Here is a 25,542-nt window from a genome sequence, read left to right on the forward strand (position 1 = left end):
GTGATCAGATTGTTCCAGACATGACATCATCTGATCTCAGGGGTCAATAGCAGGCACAGAGAACAGCATGATTTAGCAGGGGAGTGGGAAGGCGGAGGCTCTTACAGCCTAAGTCCACAGTTCCAGCCCGGCAGTGAGCTCAGAGTGGTTCATGTTACTTGTCTCAATGTGTCTGAAGACATTAGTCAAGTCCAAAACAAAACAGGCCCTTATGTCTCACGTTGGAAACACTGAATTACCTGAGAGTACAGGATTTGAGGGTGGGCTGTGGGACTAGGTGGGAATGTCGCTTCACAGCACCGGCTCCTTGGCAGGAGGTGGAGAAGGATCCTAACCCTGGACCCAATCTTATTTGTGGTTTGGAGTTTTTGCCAAATGGCTCCTGTTTCCCTGAAGAGTTTGGGTGTGGGAAAGCTCAAGTTTTTCCCACTTCTCAGCCACCCCGCTGTCAGTCACCCCAGAATGTTTCATTTTCGGCACAGGGATCTGGTGAGGCGGCCCCCCCATGACCGCCTGCTTTAACGTCAGGGAGGGAGTTGTTCCCTGTGGCTGTCTTCTGTGAAATAACTCAGCATTTGTACTTCAATTAAAATTCATAGGTACATATTTTTAAATGGTGCTGACTCATTCCATGGCTTTTCCTCAGCTGAACAAGAGCCAAAAAGTGCTATGTACACAGTAAAGATGAACACTGCGTTCAAACTGGTATTTTCTTGTTAAACGATTTACTTTTAGGACTTTGAAGAGAGCACCTCACACATCCCAGAAAATTGCCCTGTTCTCAAGAAGAGGACTTGTTTCTTCTGATGCTCAAGATGAAGTTTAAGATAGTTTCTGCCGCGTAACTGACTAGAGCTCTCTTGCCTTTTGTGAGCTGTGTGAAAGCAGAGCCATCAGAAATGGGGCTCATCTAATTGAAGGCAACCCATATTCCATCTCTTTCAGAGGAAAGAAGAGAAATATGCTTTCACACATCACTCAGCAGGAAAAAAGGAGAAAAAGTTTAGATTTTATAAATTCAAACCTTTTTCCTTCACATTAATGTATTATTTTTATATTTAATATGCCTGGAAGCATGCCTGAGGGAGAAAACAAACCTGCTGTTTTTTCTCCCCTCTTGTTCAAGAGACTGCTTCTACCTCGGACATGGACACATTTGGAGTGGGGGTGGCCACAGGCTCTCACTTCCCTTCACTTCTCTCCATTTCTTCATCTGCAGAGGGGGCACCGTACACCATGCTGGGCTTCCCGATGCGTTAGCAAGCTCCGTGTTAAAAGCATTCAATACAATCATACAGGTGAATACAAAAGCTTTACGAAACTGCAGGCTTTTAACACAAGGGAGTTATAAACACCAGAATGAGTGGTACTTCCCCTAAGTGACACAGATGAAGAGTCCTAGACTGGGAGTCATAAAAATTGGGCTTTTCAGCCTGGGCTGCCTCAAACACATATAGCATTCTTGAGTGAATTAGAAAAAGGCACCCCTTCTGGACAGACACAGCCTTGCAGTCCATGGAGTGATAAGCAATCTCCATCTGGGGCCAAATAGAAAAAGGCACCCTTTCCTCTAGTGGGTGCTGCCCTGTGCCAGGATTCCAGCACCCACACAGCCCCGGCCAGGCTTCCCTCAGAACTCCGTTCAGCAGTGCTGGCTCTGCCTGCTTGAATTCTGTAACCATGGAATCGTCTTTCCCACCTCTGAGGTTCGGTTTCCTCCCAGAGAGAAAAATGGAATTGGTCTGTGATTTCTGTGGCCTCCTTCAGCAAAAGCTGCACAAATTCGAATGGGTTTTTCCAGCCTTCCACACAAGGGACTATACAGCACACAGACTGCAATTTCTGAGCTCAATTTTTAAAAAGTCACCAGATGACACTCCCTAACTATTTTAATGAAATGATGTATGGTTTGATGTTGAGCAGATTAAAAAATGAATGCTTCAGTGGATACATGATGTCCCAGGCATAAAACAACATGGGTAACCTGTAAAACAGGAATAACTAGCCTGGGCTGTCAGCAAACGGCCCCAGATGTGGCTCTGCCACACGGCACCCCCTTTCCGAGGAGCTGACATGGGAGTTGGCGCAGGCGTCCCTGCCTCTTGGGAGACCCCAGCGCCCAGAAGCCCGAGCTGCAAGGAGCCAAACACTCTTTTCTTTGTTGACACCTTGTTGCCAGAAAACAGAAATTAGATCCTTGCCCAGATTCTCCTATCAGCAAATCTGAGTGCCAGCAAACGCTTCCCAGTGAGACAGCAAATGAAAAGCAACCCACTTTTCAAAGCTCAGGAAGTTTTCACCCAAAACTTGGGTTTAAAGCTTTAAAATCACATATACACATGAACCCAAGCACAATTCTCAAAATGTCAGAAGTAAATATGGTCTAATTGTGCACGTTGGTAAAATCAGTTTTGTTTTTGTTTTATTTGTTTTGTTTTGTGTATGGAGCAAAAGGCAGGAGGGCTTTTGGAAACAATTACAACCCATTATGTCATTTTCAGAAGAGGAAACCGACGCCCAGAAAGGGAAAGAGAGTAGCTCCAGGTCACACAGCAGGGCACATTTGATCAGGCCGGGATCATAACCCGAGTGCTCTTTCCACTCTCCCATGATGAAAAGGCAACCAAAGGTCGGGTGGAAACAGGTGGCACATAAATCTCTATGATTCAGTTTCTCAGTGTCAAAGACTGAATGTTCTCACCGCTAAACATGATCATAAATGGCAGAAAGGAAATGTGATTTTTCAGAAATGTTTTGATTTGCTGGTTTTCTTAAGGGCCTCTACCTCTACTGCTGCCCATTGCAGAGGCAGGTGATCCCCCCTCGTTGGTGGTGCAGGCTCCCCTAGGCTAGAACCACCCCAGTCCTACCTCAAACAATGTCTGTGCCGTGTCTTCCTTAGAACTGTGGCAAGGACCAGAGGCTCTCTGGATTTAACCCCTCTGTTTGCTAACCATCTGTTCCTTCAAAAGCAGTTCTCCCATCTTCCTGCAGCCCTGGAGCAACTGCCGGCAAAACTCACCATAGGCCAGTGTTGTCCCTGGGCTGTCCCCAAAGCACCAGCGGGACCAAAAAGCCATTTCCCAAGATAAACCAAAAGTTTGGGAGAAGGAAAATAAATGCCAGATAGTAAAATAAGCCTCTCTGTATTAAACAAATCCGACACAAGCATGAATTCATGTGCTGGACAGTCGCAAGAAGAGGGGTTGGCAAAATACAGGCAGACGAAGACTGGAGTTCATCAGAAGTCCATTTTTCTTACAAAATGCTCCTTCTCTCCAGTGAACCTCACTCTCACACAGTGTGATGATGGAGTCCTGATTCAGGTGGGATTACAGATTTTCTTCCAAAGTCACTGTGGTAAAGAATCATTCTTCAACCCCCATTTAAAGACAAAAGTCATAGGGCAGCCCTTCCTGGAGCACAGAGCCAGAAGGCCCTGACTCCAAATCCCATGCTAATTTTAGAGCTGGAGCAAATGAAGTACGCGTGTGTGTGTGTGTGTGTGTGTGGTTGTGGGGTGGAGGGGGTGACCAGGCTTTGAGAGATGAATTGAAATACCAGGAGAGACAGAGTGAGGCAAAGCAAGCATCCTTAGGGACAGAAGGACAGAAGGACAGAAGGGTGACTCAGGTTAACATGTTAATTTATACCATGGCTCTGTACAAAAATAAAAAGGTTCTCATAAGATTAACAATTTAAATAAATAACTGATAATAGAACACTCTCATTTTACAGCTCATCTTTGGGGTTGATATTCAGTTGGTGCTTCCCTTGCTGTTCTTGATCTAGGATTGCGATCACTTCATCGGCCTGTATTCGCTCCTGCAGAAAAGACAATTTACACATTTCTGTTACAAGCATAGCTATCAGCCCCAGTGGCAGATGCTTCCCAAACACTCCCAGGCATCCATCTGTACATGGACTGGTGCTAAATCCAGTTAAGAATTGAAACTCATCTTCATCCCTGCACTGATGCCTTCTCCTGACTTCCTGATGTCCTAAGCAATTATTTTCCAAGACTTTGCTCTTGCCAAGAGGTTGTGTATATTCACCTGTTTACTACCCTTTCTACTTTGTGGTCCCAGAGACATCTCCAACTGAGTTCTCTGATTCATTGCTTGAGTGGAATTCCCAATTTTCTCCCCCAAACACCTAATCTGCTTTGGATTTCACAATTTTCTCTCCCAAACACCCTTCTGGATGCTTCTGTCATGCCCCATCATGCTTACCCCACATCCCATCCATCAAGGCCCAGGTGCTCTACCTCCAAACGGCATCTCAAACTCAAGACCTTTATCCCAGTTGGCTTCTTCCTGTCACCCAGATGGTAATCCACAAGTCACCTGTCACACACTCCCTCTCTCAGTGAAGACCACCAATGCTCATCCACTTGCCCTAAAAGCCAGTCCACTGTTTCTTGGACCTGATAAGTCCCCTAGTCCTCTTTGTTCTGCCTCCTGTTTCTGCCCCTTTAAGTGCACATTACTGTTACCTTAGTTTAGGCCAGGGCTTCTCAACCTCAGCACTATAGACATTTTGGACCAGATCATTCTTTGTTGTCCCGTGCTTTGTAAGATGGTTAGCGGCATCCCTAACAGGTAGCCAGTTGCACTTCTCCCCAAGTTGTGACAACCAAAAAGGTCTCTAGACGTTGCCACATGTGCCCCAAAAGGTAAAATCAGTTTCGCTTGAGAACCATGACTTCAGGATCTTGTCAGCTTTTAACTCAATTGCTACAGAGCAGCTCCCAAATTAACCTCTCTGTTTCATACCCCTATCCCACATGCTGCTAATGGGGCCACTGCACTTACCTCATGCCCACATCACTGCCCTGCTCCCTGCCCACAGCCTTTGCCCAGGCTCCTACAGCTTGAGTTACAGGTCCAGTCTTCTTGGTGTGCTCATAAGGGGTTGCCTGACTTAGACCTTCCTCCATCAGCTTGGCGTGTCTTCTCCTCTCACCTCAACTTAGGCTCCAACTGCCTAATGATCTCCAGGACCCTGGATTCAGCCCTCGCAGAAGAATTCCCCAGTCCTTTTCTAGGCAAACGCCCTCCTGGATGCTTCTGTTATACCCCATCATGCTTACCCCACACCCCATCCATCAAGGCCCAGGTGCTCTACCTCTAAATGGCATCTCAAACTCAAGACCTTTATCCCAGTTGGCTTCTTCCTGTCACCCAGGTGGTAATCCACAAGTCACCTGTCTGAAGAGCTCTCACAATTTGCCACCCACTTCCCTGTGCTCTCGAATCTGTTACCTTGTTCCCTGTCCCACACATCATTTGTCACTCTCTGAACATCTCTCAATTACTTATTTTCTTACTTATTTCTTGTTTTTCTTTTTCCACAAGAAGGTAAGCTCCATGAAAACAGGGAATGTCTTTTTGGTCACTATTGTAACTTCTACTGCCCAGAAATACAACTGACATTTATCAAGGGCTCCCTCATATTTGTTGAATAAATACATAGTGGACGAAGGGCTCTCTCTGTCTAAAATGTGTCTCCCTAAAGAAATCATGCTCATCCTTCAAGGTTTCTGTCAAATGCCATCACCTTCATGCAGCTTTTCTGGTTTCTTGTTTATAACCTCTAAACACCAAGCATCTGCCTATAATAATTCCTATTCAACATTGCCTTATGTTTCAATGACTGAGGCCTCTGGCTTATCTCTTCATTTTGACTTCAAGTTCTTGAAAATAGGGGTTCTGTCTTACCTAGCTTGTGTCACCTATAGATAGTCCCTTAGCTCAATGCCCAGCAGAGTAAGTTATAAATATAACTATTTTATGAGTTGAAAACAAAGTCCCTTGTAACTCAAGAGCTTGTAATTGAAAATGATGTTAACACAAAGGCAAGAAAGCCTCAACATACTCAGTAACAGAAAACTGAATTGCTGTTATGATGACTAAGAAAATGCCTGCTACTTTATGAATATGGGGTAACAATTGGCTGCTAAGCAAACTGACTTAGACATACAGACCTGTCAGAGCTGACTGCCCCAGGACACCACTGCAATCATGTCTGTCCCGAAAGGGAGGCAGTTCAAGAGTTACAACTCTATGTACCAGGAGCTGCAGCTTCTGATATTGTCTAGCGCTAAGGGTTTATGATGCTAAGTACTCCTTGAGAACTGAGTGCTTTTAAAATATAATAATCATGGAAATCTGCCAGTTCTGATGACTTTTTCATGGGAAGGCTTTTCATGCTCAGGGATTTAATCTGAGAAGAGATGCTGAGTTTATATTAGAGCCACTTGGGGAGCCTTAAAGCTTCTGATACCTAGATCACACCCCATATCAACCAAACCAACATTTCTGAGGGTGGGAGCTGAGAACTGCAGTTTTTAAAGATCCCCAGGTGATTCCAACATGGAACAATCTGGGAATCAAGTCCTAGGATCAATATTCTAGTAGTTGCTGAAGAGGGTTTGGTCACTTTCTTCTGTGACCGCTAGATGCCGCTACTGCCTGGAGACTGGAGACCTTTCGTAGCACTTTTCTAGGTTAGGAAGGAACGGAATTTCCTTTGGGTTAGCTTATTTTGAAAGAAAATACCTTGGAAAAGAGGGCTGGGATATTGATTAGTGAAACAGATTAAATGTCTTTTATATTCTTTACACTCTGAATTGAACACCAAAGAGAGAAAATAGTGAGGTTTTCAACAATTTATTCTTATAGCTCATGAACCTAGGTGCCTTAGTGCAGAAGGAGTGTGGGTGAGCGCTGGAGTTCGGGAGGTGAAGAAGCACAAGGAAAGAAAGGGATGCCAGGTGAAGGAGGCTGCTCAGTGCTTCTTGAAGTCTCAGAACTCCGCGTGCTCTGTTCCTCGTAGGAAACATTCTTTTCACTTTCTATGCCTGGCTATCACCTCCTTTTTTAGGACCACGTTTATGTAAATCTTCCTTGATCCCTGCTACAAAATGCATGCTCTGTCTCATTGTCTATTTCCTTGGGGACCTCTCCAAGTCCTCGTGGTCAGGGACTATGTTTTGTTCACCCTTGGAACCCCAAACCCTGTCTAGCAGAATTTTTCAGGCACGTACTAGATCTTCTGTAAGCATTTGTTAAAAATATGAAAGAATGCTTAGGGAAGGTGTCCTAAAGAATGTGTGAGATTTGTTGGCAAAAGGTATTTAAGAAAGATAAATTAATTTCAAATAGTTTCTGATGAAATCTTACTCAATTTAGGGATATAAAGAGAAAAATTGGGTAGGAAGTCATTCTAAAGATTATAATTTCATAGTTTCATCAGTACTCGGAACTGGAGGAGACTTTGAAGGCATCCAGTTTAAATCTTGCTGTGAAGTTCCGGTTCCATGCCAGGAAGTTGCTGAGGCTCTGATTAGAGCCATCCAGTGACAGCGACCTTATTACTTCCCAAACAGACAATTCCGCCAAACAGTGGTGATAATGTGAGTCATTCCTTATTGGGGAACCCACATTTTCCTCCCAGGGGCTTCTATCCCCTGGTCTTAATTCCTTCCACTGCAGTTCACAGGCAGAGACTATGCTATCCCCAGGGGCATTCAGAAGGGTGAGAAGACTGTCTCTTATCCAGCTAAGTGACTTCCCCTACTTCTGATATAATAATAACACTATTCTAGTATTTAATCTTTAATTCAATAATCGTAAATAATAAACTTTTAGGTTCCTCACCCTGTTCTACATATATTTCATAAATTATTCAGTGCTCCCTTTAATGATTTGCCAAGAAAACAAATTAGTCTCCTTGGTGACCAGGAGAAAGTGGATCCTTTCTTCTAATACTTCAGTTTGTTAGTAAGCACAGGACTAATCAGACACTGCCAAATATCACTGAAATGTCTGTTTCCACATTCCCTTAGAACGCATCTGATTAAGAACTGCCTTCATAGCCCTTCTTCTTTCCCTTGAATTCACAAATATTAGTTGTGTAATTGTTAGATAATAGATCTGATCAGGAAAATGTGTTCTTGTTTAGAAAACAGAAACCAAAGAGAATGAATTCTATAGAAGTTTTTTCCTCATGCTCTCTAAGGTCCCTGGATTACAGATTAGCTTAAAGGACTTTTCAGACAGATCATTTCATGAAGCAGGGTTATGGAACCCAGTATGGGTGGGTCAGAAACTCACCAGTTCTCTATAAAGTGGGTCCAAGGTAAACCACAGCGCCACAGCACACCTCTGGCCCTTGGTGACAGCCTTCACCCCATGTGGGTTCTCTCCTCCAGATGAGAAACTAATCATACGCCCACACTTTGGTTTTATAGAGGCCTGAGAAAGAAAGTGAAAATTAAAGAGTCTCGATTCCTATATCATGAACATTGCTAAAACCTCCATGCCCTATCCTTCCATGGGATTGTTTATATCATGGTTTGCATCAAAGAATGGAGTCCAAGGGCTGAAGAAGACACAGATTGTTTCAATTAGCTCATCTGTAAAACAAAGATAAGGTCAAAATAATATCTAGCTCAGAAATAAATATTCAGGTAAAATGGTTGGCATAGTCTGCTGCACATAGTAATTGCTCCACATGCTATGTTGATGGCCAGCAGACTCCAGGAAGGGAATGGCTCGGTGTGTTAACTCATTTCTCTAGCTTTAGCATTAGCACACTGTCTGTGCATTTTAATATTTGTGGAATTCCAAAGCCAATTGAGGGAACATCTGGAGTGCCAACAAATGTTTATTATTGGTCCAGGCAGTGGTTCCCTGAGTGTACATACCCTTTCTAATTCCTCAATTATGCATTTATGGTTTGTGACCTTTCCATAACACAAAGATGTAAAAAAGTCAAGTCTAATCTCATATGATACTCTTAAATTTATGTTTACTTTAATTTGATGGTTTCATTTATATTCCCTACTGTTACCATCGCCCTTTCCAGTGGTTCCCAGCCAATGCAATACCTCCAGTGCTGAGAACTGCCCCTTGGGGTGACCAGGCTTCCATGGCTTCTAGGGCTCTGAAATACTGACACAACCCTCCAAGCTTGTGCATTGCTCAGGTGGAACTGTCCACTAATATTTGGGTAGAAGAGGGCAGAAGGGAAAAGAGGCACTCCTGGGGGCCCCAAGCCAGGGTATTAGGTCAAAGGAGTGGGCAGTCCAAACTGAGTGAGCTTAGGCAACAGAGTATCAGGGGCCTCGTGTTTGTGTTTAAAGAAGTGTCTGATGTAAGCAGAGTTCGTTTTTCTTTCTTGAGAAACACAGAAACTTTATTCATTCCACAGTAAGGCTTAGAAAAATAAAGTAAAAATAAGAGTGGTACCAACCATGCTACTATGATGGGCCTATTGCAATTATTTTCTGAATTGACTTAACACATGACCATCAGAAGAACTTTTGGTTTCCTCCACTATAGAATGGGATAGCTAAGTTTTTCCACTGCCAGCTTCAGGAGGGATATTTGGAAAATTTCCTAAAGTACTTGGAAGCTACCTAACATAGGTACTGCTAGACCATGTGACCCTTTTTTGCCAATGGGTTTCAGCCCTGGACAAGTTCACTATGGATTCAGTGAGACCAAAGAAATGACAGTGGACCATTCTTGGGGTGAAAGGGTTTATACCCAATTTTATTCCCACAGTGGCAGGTCAAGCACTAGAATTTCATCCACTCAGAGTGAGTCTGGATGCAGCAAGCTGGTCTCTGCCTTTGGGTCTTCCTGCCCCCACGGCCGTCTCTGTTCTCAGCACTGCCACCACTCCAGCTTCTCCTCTCCCGCAGCCTTGCAGCTTTGCAGCAGCACAGAGCACTGGGCAGAGCTCTTTATATAGAGTCAATAACAGCGTATTGCTCACACATGTGTAGTGAGCCAGTCAACCAGGGCCAGGTGAGAATCCTGGCCATAGAAACCTTTCCACAGACCCACATGTGGAAGGTCGAATGTAGTTGTAGGATCAACAAGTCTGAGACCCAGGGGTGTGTGTGCATGTGTGTGTCCTGTGTGTTAAAGGGAAGAGCACAGAAAAGCAAGTCAGTGTCTGGTTACTCCTGTATTCACAATAATTGAGGAGTGATTTGTCTTTGCTACAGAGTTGTTTCCTTAAGCAGCTTTACCAAGGTAACTTTCTGATGTGAATCTGGGGAGTTCACAACTTACTGATGCCTCAGTATCAATCTGACTTCATTTCTCTGAAGAAGGAATTTGTTGTACATTTCCACATAGAAAGAGCTAAATAAATGATACTTGAAGCATGTGAAGTAGGATAGGAAAGTCTTCCCATACACACTGCTTTAGGGCCTAGCTTCAGGTTTCCTAGGCTGCTTGTTTCCTGGTGCGGGTTAGGACTCACTTAACCACACGCGGTTGCCATTGCTTGTATGTAATTACCAAGTCGTGACAACATCTTACAATACTGAGGACAGGGTGCAGGGACACCTTAATGTTTTCTCTCTGATAGAATAGGAAGAACTAAAAGCATTTTTACACATGAAGAACTCTGGGAAAGTTTAGGAAAAGAAGCTATCAACTGCCTAGAGCAGCTGGAATTGATTATAGGTGTGTGGTTCACAAGCGTCTCCAGGACTGAGCTTATCAAATGGAGGGCATCACCTGTTATATGTCAGAGACAGTGAGGAATAAACTCAATTTATAACATTGCTTCTACAGGAAAATATATTCTGAAGTGTAGATAAAAGATTATAAATATACTTTTGGAACACAGCTCCGTATTTAATTTTTCATGAAGCAAATGGAACTCATTAAATTTCATTTTTTCAAACTTGCACAGAAAAAACAAAATCCCTAAATATGTATGTTTCACAAATACACTGCTGTTGAAAATAATCCATATATCTTCCAAGTATGATAAAAGGAAATTCCTTTTACTTTTCATCTAACTGATAATTGAGAGATGTCTTTGTGCTCTACTTTTCTTGAGTAAGTGCAAATATTCAGCCACTATTCACTTAGTCATACAATATCCAGACTTTTCCAAAGCAAAGACTTTTCTTCCTTGTGTCACACCAAGTTGGAACATTTCTCTGCCTCATTTGTCCCTCCAGAGTCAAAGATGGAAAAGCTATAAAGGAAAACTATCTATTTTTCTTTATTGGGACTGGTTACCTAGGAATTTTAATTATCCACAAAATGCCCCCCAAACTCCACCACATATACTAATATGAAGGAGGACTAATTAGAGAAAAAAAAAATCTTTGAACCTTCAGATTTCGAATGAGAAAATCTGACAAAGAGAAAATGAAAAGTTCCTACGGCCAGGATTCTCCCATGACCCTGGTCGGCTTGCTCACTGCGCACGTGTGGGCAATAGGTACTTACTCTATATAAAGAGCTCCACCCAGTGCTCTGGGCTACATGGCTGCAGGAGAGCAGAGGTTGAAGTGGTGCCATCGCCGAAAACAGAGACAAACGACTGCAGGGTAGAGAGGCCCGGGGGCAGAGACAGGCTTGTTGCATGAAGACTTGCTCTGAATGGATGGGATTTTAGTGATTGACCAGCCACAGTGAAAATAAAGTTGGGTATAAACCCTTTCACCCCAACAACGTTCCACCGTCATTTTTTCGGTCTCACTGAATCCATAATGAACTTGTCTGGGCCGGAAACCGATCGGCAAGACAAAATTGTTTACACCTGTTTTTCTTTTACTCTTTTGGGGAGTTTTGGTGATAGATTCAGTACTTTATAAATTAGTTACACTTTCCTCTTAGATGTATAAATCTATTAGAGGGGAGTATTATCTGCTTCCACATCTTTGCAAAAACATAATTCTGTTATTTACATTCAATAGTTAATGAATTACTGATTCATAGGTAGTATTCCAGGTATACCATACTTTCAAACATCAAGCATTTCCAAGTATGGCCACTAGGTGGAGTAGAAGCAAATAAATATTTTCACCCACTATTTCTTTACAACTGTGTGAGATGCAGCTTTGAACCTCATTTTCAGTGTTAGCAGAGCTCATAAATCAAATGCTTTCTGCACATAATGTTTTCAAAACTTGGTAATTTTGTACCAGGATTTTAAACTCCAAACAGGATCATCGATCTTGACTTAATTTCCAGATCATGAAGCATCAAAATATTCTACATTAACATTTAAGCTTCTTACAAAGACGTGTGGGACATCATGAACTTTTAAATACACATTGTTGTAATAGATTGTATAAAATATTTTATTTTAATTATATCAATGTTTCTGGGCAATTTAAATCAGAATCCTCATAAGATTCCCTTTAAATCTAGTTACATATTGTTTTTGATATCTGCTTATACCTCAGTTAATTCCATGAATGATATATGGACATCTCACTATTGAGAGGAGGGTGAAAAATATGAGGGGAAAACATAAAATTCAGAAAAAACTGTGGGAACTGATTATATAATGCAAAATCTTTAAAGTTTATCACATATATGCCTCAACTATTTAGATTTTGTATAGAAGAAAGGGATATCTCATGATCTATTTATAATTCAATTATCTCCTCAATTAAAGAACCTGTTTGTTCACCATGAAGTATGCTCTTTGGCTTAAAGACCAAAGGATGCTGGCCATATGGTCTGTAAGTGCTTGGTAGGTTGGTTTTACAAGAGCATTGGTTTGCTTAGGAAGATGGCAGTTAAATTTAACTTTTTATTTTTACCTATGAAGATGTGTTTAGAAGCTCAGCCAAAGTGTACAAACATACACACCATATATGTGTGTCTAAATGTATATATATTAATCTTCAGGTATAGGTTCATTTACAGTCACGATCATATGTGTGTGTATATATATATATATATATATATACATATGATTGCATATATATATATATAATTACATATATATATATACACACACACACATACACATATAGATAAGAACTCTGATAATTAAGGGTCTGGAGGCCAATGCTCCATCTAAGCACACAGAACATCAGGTTACTTGAAAGTCATTCTGTGGAATCATTTGACTTGTCCAAGCTTGGGTGACTTAGGAATAGGTGTTTTTATGTTTCCATCAGATTACTTGACCAAGAGTTAGAAGACCTAGGTTCTGACTCCAGGTCTAACACTAATAAGCTATATGATCATGAGCAAATCCTTGGTATCTATTCTTTAAATTATTCCTCTTTAAAATGGACTTACTTTTTATTGATGGTTCTGTTTTAGCATAGCATATATATTTACTGGGCCTCTCTTCATCTTTTGAATCCTTGAGCTCAGAAATATTCAAAACCTAACAGTCTGAGTCCTTGAAAAATGGCAAGACGGAAATAAAGAAGTGCTAAATAAATTTACAAGAATACGTTTACCTACAGTCACAGTCTTGGCATCCATCTCGGTAAATATGAATTCTCCTCCTTCAAAGTCATCATTCATATACAGGAGAGCACTGTGGGAGGAAGGGAAAGGCATTTGTGCTCTTACACGCGATGACGAGGCTGTCACAGAATACCGGAGGCTGGTGAACCAACCAGCCTGATGAGTCAGTGTTCTTTGAACTAGACATTGAAATAATTAATCCTCCAAACAAAGGTAAGATTTGATGTAGTTTGGGTCATATTCCTGAAATATTCCACTTACAGTAACATTTTAATTACATTCAAATCTCTTCTTACAATTCCTCCAAAGAAAGTCTAACTAGATTTAATCTAGCCTTTGAACCTGCCCTCACTACTTATAATCCTCTTCTTTCCTTTTATACTGGTAACTCTAAAGTATGTATATTTTCACTACTAGGGAAATAGCCTAGCTCCAAAGCTTCAAGGGATATAGCCTAGCCTTGCTGATAGAAGGTGCTCAATAAATGTTTTTGTATAGATCACAGAGTAGTAATAATTAACACACTATTATGTACATGGACACTATAACTCCTGACTCTTTGCACACTAAAATATTATTCATAAGAGAAAACACTTTTTTTCCGCTGAGTGTACAGTTTCTTATTTATAAATGCAGACATAGATGGATGATGTGATGAGATCCCCATGTGTGTTGAGACACCACCCCTGTTTTCTCAGACTAAGATACACAGACCACAAAGGGAGTGTTTCAGTGAAAGCTAAATGATAGAAAAATAAACTTTACTTTTAATGCTAAAACAAAATGGACATTTTATGGAGTTGAATGCAACAATATGTGCATGGATTTTTAAGATAAAATTATGAGAAGATAAAGCTGCTTCCCAATTGTAGCAGCTGTTTCAGGAGATTATTGGAGAATCTCTGCCTCATAAACATGAATATGATGACAAGCAAAACAGATCAGCTTTCTAGTTTCCATGGGTTTTGATAACCATTGGACAAAAGCTTGATTCTGAAGCAGTGCTGGCTGTACCTATAGTCCCGGAATGTGTAAGCAGGAGGCTCCTTCCAGCATTCATTTGCCTCTGGATCCAACAGGCAGTTGTCAGCATGGATGGGATGACTGAGGTCATTTCTTCTATCCTGTTGACCTGCCAGAAAAGGGAACAGGGGTAATGAAAGGAGTGCAGAAGAGCCATGAGCAAAGCTCTGTCTGTCTTCTCCCACTGCTGGTGCCCTTGTAAATTTGAGGAGACAGAAGGCAAAGGAGAACAGATGAAAGAACAGTGGATAAGTAGACAAGAGACTCTGGTCCTACTTTGATATGAACTTGATGGAAAACCATGGGCAAGTCACACCTGCTTCTGCAGTTATGAAAGTTAGCTGATATAAATATACTTAGAGAAATTCCATGCATTTCATGGGATGTACTTTATGTGGGGTGGTAAAGGGACACAGATGAAATGAAAGTGTAAAAAAGAAAGATTTGAATCAGCTGTACCTTCACACATGTAAAAGTCTACTCATGTGACCTTATCCCTCCCGTCATAGGGCGGGTAGAAGAGCAGATCTAGAGAGAAAACAAGGATGGCAAGGAGTGAGGAGGCCCTGCCTTCTTGGGGACATTTCTCTCAACAACCCCTTCATGTCCATGTTTCCACTCAATGCCTTTGGACATAATATGAGACTGTAATTTCCAGGTTCCTGGTTCCTGAAAATGTAAAACCTAGAGCAGAAAATCATTTTTCTCTGTGACTTAAGCAAGCAGGAGAATGGATGTGAAAGGAAAAAGATAGGCAGAGTGATGGTCTTCTGGAACTTCTGGGGACCAAAAAAGGAGAGAAGGAGGAAAGGGCAAAAATACGAGTTAGTAAACTCCTTTTGTTCTCGGAATTCAGAACTCTTCTAACCCATCAGTCTAAATGTCACAGGGCTCAGTTTTGCATTGTTCTCTTTCTTATTTCACTGTGGGCAGAAGGGAACAATTCCAGACTCTGGAATCTCACCAGACAGGGCAGTTCGGCAGACCATGTGTGTATAGGAAAAATACAGGGTTGTGTTCAACATGAAATAGGATTCTACAATCTTTCGAGCCTTCTCGCTGATGTCATAAAACAGACGGGCACTCTTCAGTGGGACTCGGCCTTCATACCCGAACTGGAGAAAAAGAAGAACATCAGGTAACGCTGGGTTGATCGGAGGGCCTGAGAAAGACAGACACTAGGTTTCAGTAAGCCAGCACAGGGTGGTCATCTCTGTGTTGCTAGCAGGGATACTACCACGTGCTTGTGGATTTGGGTTTGGAAGATGAGCCATGGAAATGAGCCCTTCCTGATCACAGGGGGGACGTGAAAAGCTAACCACTCTTCTCATCTCTCAGAGCCCTTTCCTCATCCCTCCAGGACGACACTTCCTCCAGAATGATTCCCTGCTTGGCTGTGACTTTACCATTGGACCATGAGCTCCTTGAAGGAAGGGGGCTTGTATGTTATTTGTGAGATTCAAGTTTATGAAATATAAAGTTTGATAAATCGATGCACAGACTGGAGGAACGACTGAGGACCATGACACTGACATTTCATACTTGCTCCCTTCCTCCATCCCCATGGGTCCATCGTCTAAACTCTCCTCTGTCCTCTATCTGTCATTCACAGAAGGTCCTGGGCTGACCCTTAGGAATCCAACCCAAAAAGAAGTTAAGACTTTACTTTGAGTGCTTTCAGGACAGTGGCACCTTCAAACTTTTCATTGGGTGTGTGGGGTGAAGTTTTTCCTCTGTATCCATCTCCTACAAGCATGATTCCCTAGAAGCAAAATACAAGCAGATGCTTTATTATTGATAACTCTGAATTCATTGGCTCCCCCTCTCCACCTGGGCCACCAGAAAGCCAAGAACTAAAGTCAACACCCAGAACCACCCCCATTCTGTTCCAGAATCCTGGTACCATTAATTCTTTCAACCAAAAAAAATATCTTTACTTAACCCTGATTCTACATTTTCATTATAAAATACCACCATTTTTGTAGAAATGAGTAAAATGTAAGTGGTATACATTGGTTAAGTATGGATTACAGTAAAGGGGTTTTTGTCATAGACTTTCTGTGGTAGGCAGGACACGTGCTGAATGGCTGATTTCTCAGGAATTAAACTACCGACTATTCTAGGCCCACTAGGTACGTCCAGATCTGGGCAAAACTCAAAACATCCCAACCCAAAGGCTCTCAAAGTGCCTCCACAATCAAAGAAAGTGACACTTCAGGCTTGGTTTCCTGGCTCCAAGTGAAACCAGGACCGAACGCCTCCTGGCTCATGCGAGGTCAGCACAGTCAGGCACCCTCCCGCTCCGGGTCCTCACGCTGGCCACGCTGTGGAGCTCCCGGCACTGCTCCTCTGACAGGACATTGTCCAGGAGAACCCGCTGAGTCCCGTTCAGCTGTTGCGAGTCATAGACGAGCGTGATGTTCTCATAGGGCAGAGGACCACCTAAAGGGACAGAGCACATGGTCTTCTCTGTCGCCTCTGTCTCCAAGAAGGAAGGTACAGAACCCCCAAAAGCTCCTGCAGCTCAGAAGAGTCATTTTCCTAGTGAATGTTTAGGAATGCAAAGACAAATCACAAATTTGGAGGCTTGGTTAATAACATGGATTCAGGAAAAAGGCAGATGTCTGACTACCAGGTTTTTCCATAATGTCACAATAATGTATTATATTTGTATAGTATTTTGGGGTTGATAAACTGCCTTTGCATTAGATTCCAGTAATGATCTTGCAAGCAGACTGGGAATCCCATAAGATTTTCCTCTGAGAAGACTTTCCAGAATTCTAGTGGCAATTGGACCCCTCCGGCTCCAAAGCTCTTGGTTCTTTCCTCTGTTACAACATCACATGCAATTACTTGATTACATGTTTGTGCCCTAGACATGACATACACACCTCAGTTTCACTGGTATGTGGAACAGTGTCCTCACCTGGAAGCTAAGGTAATAATGCACCATCAGGATAGTCACACCAAAATCACCTGACTCCTTCTCAGTCTTCTTTCCACCACCTACTGGACTCCACATGGTGATGCTTTGGGAATATTTTTCTCTGCTCCCTTGGAAAATCTTTGTGTCATTTTTATTGCATAAGATGGCCTTGTATAGTACCTGCTCTCCCCTTGGATAGAGCCCATGACTTTATGAAGTCAGCCCCATTTGGCTTTTCAGTGGGTGATTATTTGAGGCCATGTTTTAGGTGGTGAAATTACAAAATGTAGACCTGACAAGGTCCTTTCTTCACAAGACGGTGGGACTGAAGGACAAAGCCTCTGATGGTGAGGAAAACTTCAGATGTAACAGAGTCAATCATCTTGAATCAGAAAACTGGACAAAAAAGAAAAACACTGTTTTCTACTCTTTATAAGAGACCTAAGGGACCTGATACGTGCCCCTGTCAAAGACAGCTCAGCCTGGGGGGGAACAGTGGGGAAAGCACAACTCTTCCTTGTCTCCCCCAACTCAAGCAGTGGTCACCAACACAAAGGCCTAAGATCCACCAGTCCAAGGAGGAAGATACAATTGAAACTGATGTGACTCCATCTCCTTAAAATGAGTTACAAACTAGGGAAGAGCACTAAGTGTTTATTAGTCTGGCTAGGATAAAATTGTCAGTGCAGCCCACAATTAATGCAATGTTAAAATAATGAGACAGTTTCTCAGTCTCGAGTAACATAGGGTTATTTGTTAAAGCAAAAGATTCCTAAGAAACTGCAGAGTTGGCAAATCATTTTTACCATAATTTTACTTTCATATTTGCCTTTATAAAACTACATGTTTTAGTTTATAGTTTCATACAATACTAAAATCCATTAACAAGACTAAATAAAAGCAAGACCATGAAACCAACTAAATTCAAATTAATACTATTAATGAAATGGTTAATGCAATTCTGTAGAAACTAAAAAGCTGCATTCCACATGAATATTCTAACTGATTGGCCCACGTTCTTTAGAGCTAGCATTCATTCCACCACAACTTTTCCCCATTGAGACTACTACAAAATCTTAGTGCACCATGATGAATTTTGGCCTGTATCTGATCCCAGCACATTATTTATAAATTTATCCTATTTCATTTCTTTTTGGTCTTCAACTGTTGAATTACTATTAACTGGTGCCAATGAGAGAGTAGCTGTACCCATACCTACTGACGTGAAATCATGTGGCAGTACTGGGCTATAATGTAGTTACTCAGATCACCTAGTAGTTCCTCTTACGTTTGTAATATTGCCATCAAAATTTATAAATACAGAATTGCTTGGTGTCCAGCAATATATCCACAAGCTCCCAGTTTCAGTATCAATCTTTTGGATGAACGAAAAAATAATGTATATTTTTTGTACAATTCAGTGTTTCTCAGATTTTGTTCTGCAGGAAAGTTCGTAATGAAAAAAGAGTTTCTTGATCAAATGTGTTAGGGAAGTACTGGGTCAAAGTTTAAGAGGACTTCTTGGAACTTCTAATACGTGAACAGGCACTGTGAATATCCCAATCATCAACACCTTATGCAAGTTCTCACCCTTAATTAAGCACTACAGTCATTCTCCCTCCCTCCCTCCTTCCCTTCATAAGGCCCTTCTTTCCCTCCTGTAACAGAACAACTTGGAGATGGTCCCTAATGCTCATTTTCTCCTGGCAGTCATAGGCTGGGGTAATTTTGTTTCCTTCAAGTGTGTGCAGAGCCAAGAACTTGCTTCTAACCAATAGAATATGGCAAAGCTTATGGTATATCACTTTTGTGACTGCATTATATAAAATTGCAATGTCTATCTTGCTAACAGCTCAGTTTTTTGCCTTCTCAGCTTGCAGTTTGATGAAGTAAGTGGTTTGATTGGACAGATTGCTCTAATCCATATGATTGATTAAGACTCACAGCCAAACTGAGGCAGTGGAATATGGAGTTCACTATTTGGGAAAGTGAACTGCATATTCCACTCCCATTTGGAAATACAAAAAGAGATGTTCTTTCAACAAGAAAGACAAGATACTTGTAGGTTCATTGAAAGTGTTTTCTAAAATAAAACTCAAATAGTAATATTAGGAAGACAGACCAAGGGAACTAGGGAACTAGGTTTGTTTATACTCAGCCATGTTTTTCTTGTTTTCCATATTGAGAATGTATTATTTTACATATAGCTTGTTTTCAAAGTATGACTTTAAAGGTTACTAAAACTAAAACTTAAGAAAAATCCCTATCATTCTTAAGCTCTGAATGAACATTTGCTCTTACGATGATGATGATGATGATGATGATGATGATTGACTTAGCAAAATATGCCTGGTATATTGTATTAAGTTCTGACCAAGACATTTTAATAAGCATATGGCATAGTGAAGCATATTTAAAAGAGGGCCACTGAGGATACTGACAGTTCCCCCAACCGTGGCATTAGCAACATAGAATATCAGGTGAAGGAACAGAGAGCAACACGGAGTCCTCAATACCTAAAGCCTAACAAGGTCAGGCAGAGTTTGTACTAGCGATCTGCCTTTCATGTAGCTAACGCAATCACCACTAGGCATAGAGTTTTGTACAGTGGTTTCCCACATGTACATTTTAAAAAAACAACCACTACCCACCCACTGACCAAAAGGGAAAATAGGAAATATAAACCCTGTCACTCAGAAATGCAAATCTACCAGCCTACAAATGACTTAGTAGCACACCAGACAGGGAAAAAGATAAAAATAAAAATAAAAATAAAAATGTAGTCCAGTAAGTTGTGGTTCCTGGGGCTTGATTTGATGGCTTCAGCCAACTCTTCACCACGGGCCAAGGAAATTTAGTTGAACAACTTAATTTTTCTCATTCACAAAGTTATAAGTCTGGCTCTAACTCTCTAGTTGAAGAGGGATCATCTAGGAAATACTCTTTTGTGCTCACTGCCTGCGGCTCATGGCAGGAAGAATCATTTTACTATAAATATCACGTTACCTACAGGGGTGTACTGACTAACAAGCCCTTATATGAGCACAGCCCTTTACAGTTTACACACATCTTTTCATAGTCATTCTCTCCAAAAAGTTGCTATTCTTCTTTAACAGGTGAGGGTCATAGGGCCCAGGGAGATGGAGTCTCTAGTTATCCATCCCTGCAGAGAACATCAGAGGAAGACAACCCTGGAAACCAGGACTTCCCTATTCAATTATTTCTACTATGACCCCTGGGATTCTGGGATTATCATTGAGCAGGACCTCTGGAAGACTGGTGGCTGAGAGGAAAAAGGATAAATCACAAATTTTTTTTAGTAACTTCGCATGTGTGTTCCAGGGACTAGAGTCTCTCTGGGATGTAGCCCTGAGTCACTCCAATCTTAGTGCTTAAATACTACTGAATACTGTTAGATAACCAGGGTAGACAACATTCTCTTTATGGATGATGAGAAAAGCTGAAATATTCTCTTCTGTACAGCATGCATCTTTTCTCGCCTCTCTGACATCTGTTACCAGCCAGACTAAGATATGAAAGTGTTTTCTTGCTGGGATCTTTGCCTGTCTACTACTGTTCTTAAGTCAGACCCTATTTAGTTCTATAGTGAAAGTACAGAAGGCTTTCCAGTGGGTCCCCAGAGAACATGCTAAGATCTTTTAGTTCATTCAACTAAACAAATTCTGCAGAAATGGTAGAATTTGGTAACCCAGCCAATCATGATCTTTCTTTATCCTGTGTAATCTTCTTTCTACTCTAGTCATTAGCTTTCCTAGTCAGCTTCTGGACATCAGATTCCCTGGTAACCAGAAAAATCAATTCTTTGAATTTCTGGCAATTTCCCTAGAGTTCTCCAAACCTTTAGAGCAAAGTGCTGGCTTAATGGTATGCACTTCCTGGGTGATTTCTTGGCTTAAAATGCAACATAAACTCCGGCTGACCATGAAGCTCTCCGGCACTTATAAAACAGCTTGGGTTTGTGACTACAAACTGAGGTCCAGGTCAGAGTAGATGAGCATATTATCCTGTTTACTGTCTCAAACTTACTTGGAAGCCAAGGAAGGAAAGGGCTGGGAAATGTGAGAACTGTAGAGAGCCGGAAGTTACAAATCAACTACAGGAATGTGCTGACATGCTCTCTTGTTGGGGAAAGAAGTGCTGTACCCCTCAATGCAGGTTTTCCAAGCTTCTTATCTTGCAATTATTTAATCAATCAAGGATAAATTTCGGATATCTAGACACTTCTATGTTTCAACATCAAGTGAAGAAAAGAAAAAATGGGATTTGGATTCAAAAGCCTGGGTTCAAATACCTGGACCTATTAAAAGCTGTGAGACTTTGGACATGACACTAAATCTCTGTGAACCTGTTTTCTTGCCTGTGAAGTGGAAATACTCATGTCTCACATGAGATACAGCAAGTATTAAAATGAACTGTGCTTAAATATATCTGAAAAAATATAAAACATATAGAAATAATAATTGAGGATTGTTACTGTGTTTAGTACTATTGCTAATATTTATTATTATAATGATGATTGGCTCTATGTAGACACTACTTTTGGCAACACTCCACCTATGTCTCCACTAATTTTGATTTTGCATAAGCAGGCATATAACATTCTGCTCTCTTCATCTCTGTGCCTTTGTTCCATTTATTTTATCCACTGGAAGGGGGTCTCTGTCCACACCTCTGTCAATTCAACCTAACTTCTACTTATCTCTCAAAGTACTGCTCAGATACATGTACCTCAAATATCTTAGGTTAACTAATCTAATATCTCATGTGACCTGCCTCTTCAGGTTCCTCTGATCCGCGGCCTATTCCACACTCTCCAGCACTCACTATGTGACAGAAGCCAGTCATGTGACCTCTCCAAGCCTAAGGTCCTCAACTGAGGGTCATGATGGACATGCAGTCTGCCCAGTTCACAAGATTCCCGTGGGAAACAGATGAGAGGGTGAATTTTGAAGCACCCTTGTTAGAAACCAGAGGCAATGATAGACAAATCAGACATTCTTGTTTTTAAGTCTTGCTTCCAGAATTTAATGAACTTAGTTGCTTAGTCTTATTCTTCCTTTTCCAGAGAAAGTGGGCTCTGCCTTGATCTGGGTTAAGAGCTGCTCAAGTCCCATCCTCTCCTTCCCCTCCTTCTGAGAGTAAAAGTGCACAGATACTCACCTTCTCTGAGGTCTCGGTCTATCTTAGGTGATGATTTTTTCCCCATTGACAATCCATGAACTTCTGCACCCTCCACGTTCACTCCTGAAGGGACCCTGCAAAAGCATTTAAGTAGTAATTTCCCACTTAATAAAGATGATCAATGGCAAAGAATACCTTACACAGGTAGTCTATGATTCTGTAGTGTATATTTTTGGGGTACCTAGTCCACCTATCTTTCAAGATCAAATTAGCTGTCACTTGCCTCCGTGTAATTCTTCTCTATTTCTTCAGTGAATCTTCAGTGCACTATTTCACTTCTAAATCTTCTTAGCTACTATTATTACAGTTCATTGTATCCACAACTCTAACCCCTTTGAGATTAGTTTGGGTCCCAACAGGCAGGAAAAAAATTATCATGTGCCTCTTTGTAATGCTCAGTGTTATATTATGTCTTGAACACAGTAAGTCATTGAGCAATGGTTGAACTGAAATAAATTACATCCTAGTGTAGTGGTTCTTAACTATTCTGAGAAAGAAGACACAAGTTTGTGTCAAACTTTGCAAACACACAAATGATACCATGATGTCCTTTCAATATACACAGACCAGATAAGTCCAAATGTGCATCTACATTCTGTGATCTCACACAGTAATTTTAGACCACCCAGGAATTGAGTTGTTGAAGCCTAATGAAAGACTGCAAGATTTTGAATAAGAAAGTCTGGATCTGCAGGTCCTTCATAGTGAGACTAAGAGAGTCCTTTGACTTGGTAGGGCTTCAGTTTCCGATTTTGAAAATGGGTAGACTAGACCATGTGATCTCACACATGTAACTCCTACATTCTGATTCCTTAAGTTGCTTATAACACATAAATTTACTTTTGACTTCTATCATTCAAAAAAATTAATTCTCTTCATTTGATTCAATTAGTGACACCTAATATTTTAACTTTCAGTAAAACTCTGAGCTTCTTGCTTTCAAATAAATGCCATAAGAGAATTCACTATTAACGAGAAAATGTCATAGTTTCATTCTACTAATTAATCAAAAATGGCATTCAGCTTTCTCTGATTTAGAATCACTGAATATTTAGACTGGACCAACCTCTTAATTTGAGGAAATATCACCTGGACCAACCTCTTAATTTGAGGAAAACATGAGACCCAGAAGATAAATTACTCAAAATCACACAGAAGTGACAGGAAGAGCAGGGACCAGCATGCAGAGCTCCTAATTCCCAATTTGGAACTCTTCTAATTATCCCTATCCTTATAAAAGGTATGACTCTAAGTATTTCTTCTCATTAAAAATGAACAGGCTGTATTCTGCATGGAGAACTCACCGATTCTCATCCTGCCGTCCTCCATAACGGATCCAATAATTCTGTTTTAAGTTGAAAAAAATCTCAGTAGTTTTGTCATTAAACATCACTTACAGAAATAAAAGATACACATAAAATACTCAGAAAACCTAAAATATTATGAAAGTTGCATTTTATATAAAGATACAGCATACTTTTTATTTTAAAAAATGTTAATGAAAAGGAAGCCTAACATTGATGCAGTTTTGGCAAAGACAAAATGATACACAAACGGATTTTGAAAAATAGCAAAGGATTGGTCTGGACATCCTTGTTCAGCCCTGGACATTTTTGTCCAAGAAAGTGATTTAGAATTTGGTGGCAGGAAATACTTAAAAGATTAGTCAGTCCAACTAACTTATGTTTTATGAATAGAAACAACAAACAAAAAAAGGTCAGCTTGATTAATCATCAGTATAGAATCACAGTAGATAAGAAACTTTTTCTGGGGTCTCTTGGCATAACATAATCTAAAAAAGAATAGTGAGTAGGACTGGATATAAACATATTAGAAATGTTACCTTAAAAAGAGTACATTAAAATTATACTAATTTTTAAAATGTGTCAATTAAAACATGACATGACTAAGAAATGAAAAAATAGTACAAATAGGATATATTACAAATAGAGCTTTTTATCTATATATATGATATGTATATTATATAAAGAACTTATATAGTAAACAACAGATAATTAACAAAAAGCATAGCCAGATAATCCAAGTGAGGGAAAATTAATTAATAATAATATGTGCAAAGCTTATTTTTGTGGCTTACCAAAGGAATACAATTTGAAACAATTCTGTACATTTTGTACATAATATATAAGATAAAAAAACAACTTGAAATTGTTATTTCTCATTGCTGAGATGTCTCTGGCAAACTGGTACTTTCTTACATTGCTAGGAACCATGAAGTTGTCAGAAATTCTCTTAGAAAAGCAATTTTAAGAACTTAAAATTTCTCAGATCCTTTGATGAAGAATAATCCCACTCCCAGGAATTTATTCAAAGGGTATATATTTCAATAGAGAAAAATGTTTAAAGCTTTAAATATGATGAAAATAATCAGAAACAAATCAAATGTTCAGCAGCAGAAGAATTGTAAAAAAAAAACACGGACATGGGAAGAAACGTCAGCATTACATGGGGTACAACTGAGATTAATTTTGTTCATTTTGAAGTCTTTTTAATGTTCAAAATGTTTAAGAGAAAATACAAAATGCTGCATCCAGAATTTAGGAAATAAAGCAATCCTGAGACAAATGCTTCATATACAAAGAGTTCTGTTCTATCCAAATATATTTGATTTTGACTTTGGATATCAGTAATATGTGAATCTATTAAAGTCTTTTAAAGTTTATCATATATATTGAGTAAACATCTGGTCCTCCTCCCCTGTTTTTGTTATTGTGAGTAAGGGGATTGGAAACTTTAACAAATGGGGCTTGGGGAATTAAACCAAAAATTAGTAGTCCACTAAATGGTTCTTTCAAAAAACATTTCCTCTTTCCTCTTTGTTCTTACCGGTTCAGTGTATGAAAATCCTAGGCCCTCTGCAGCTGATTTTATTAGCTCTGATTCCAGTTTATGACGCTTCACAAACACTGTCAAATCCTAGAGAAAAGAAAAATGTAAGTTTAAATAACAAGAGATACGATAAATGTTCAAGTAGAAATAGTTCTCATTAAACAGTGACAGATGAGCTAAACTTCAGAGCTACCAAAAATGTCTCCATGTCAGCAGATGTTCACAGCTAGCACATAAGAAAAAAATTTGCCTTTGGCATTAATCGTTCAAGCGAACTGAGTTCAA

The 25,542-nt window shown here is 40.4% G+C and overlaps 1 protein-coding gene across 3 annotated transcripts in view; it reads right to left on the bottom strand.

Moving 5' to 3' along the window:
• Window positions 1-2,405: 2,405 nt before the first annotated feature.
• P3H2 (prolyl 3-hydroxylase 2) overlaps window positions 2,406-25,542 on the bottom strand; it is a 178,537-nt gene continuing 155,400 nt past the window's right edge. For 2 of the 3 annotated variants that reach the window (XM_057501128.1, XM_036875103.2), the window contains exons 6-15: window positions 25,255-25,344; window positions 23,712-23,752; window positions 22,387-22,481; window positions 16,594-16,721; window positions 15,946-16,041; window positions 15,244-15,394; window positions 14,271-14,388; window positions 13,251-13,326; window positions 8,118-8,258; window positions 2,406-3,825 (exon numbers count right to left, since the gene is read on the bottom strand). In XM_057501128.1, coding sequence (XP_057357111.1) covers window positions 3,733-3,825; window positions 8,118-8,258; window positions 13,251-13,326; window positions 14,271-14,388; window positions 15,244-15,394; window positions 15,946-16,041; window positions 16,594-16,721; window positions 22,387-22,481; window positions 23,712-23,752; window positions 25,255-25,344 — 1,029 coding nt within the window. In that variant the 3' untranslated portion in view covers window positions 2,406-3,732. Of the gene's footprint in view, window positions 3,826-8,117; window positions 8,259-13,246; window positions 13,327-14,270; window positions 14,389-15,243; window positions 15,395-15,945; window positions 16,042-16,593; window positions 16,722-22,386; window positions 22,482-23,711; window positions 23,753-25,254; window positions 25,345-25,542 lie in introns of all 3 variants that reach the window. The other variant, XR_005022638.2, reaches the window with a different exon arrangement.

Source organism: Manis pentadactyla, chromosome 1, assembly GCF_030020395.1.
Source record: "Manis pentadactyla isolate mManPen7 chromosome 1, mManPen7.hap1, whole genome shotgun sequence".
NCBI lineage: Eukaryota > Metazoa > Chordata > Mammalia > Pholidota > Manidae > Manis > Manis pentadactyla.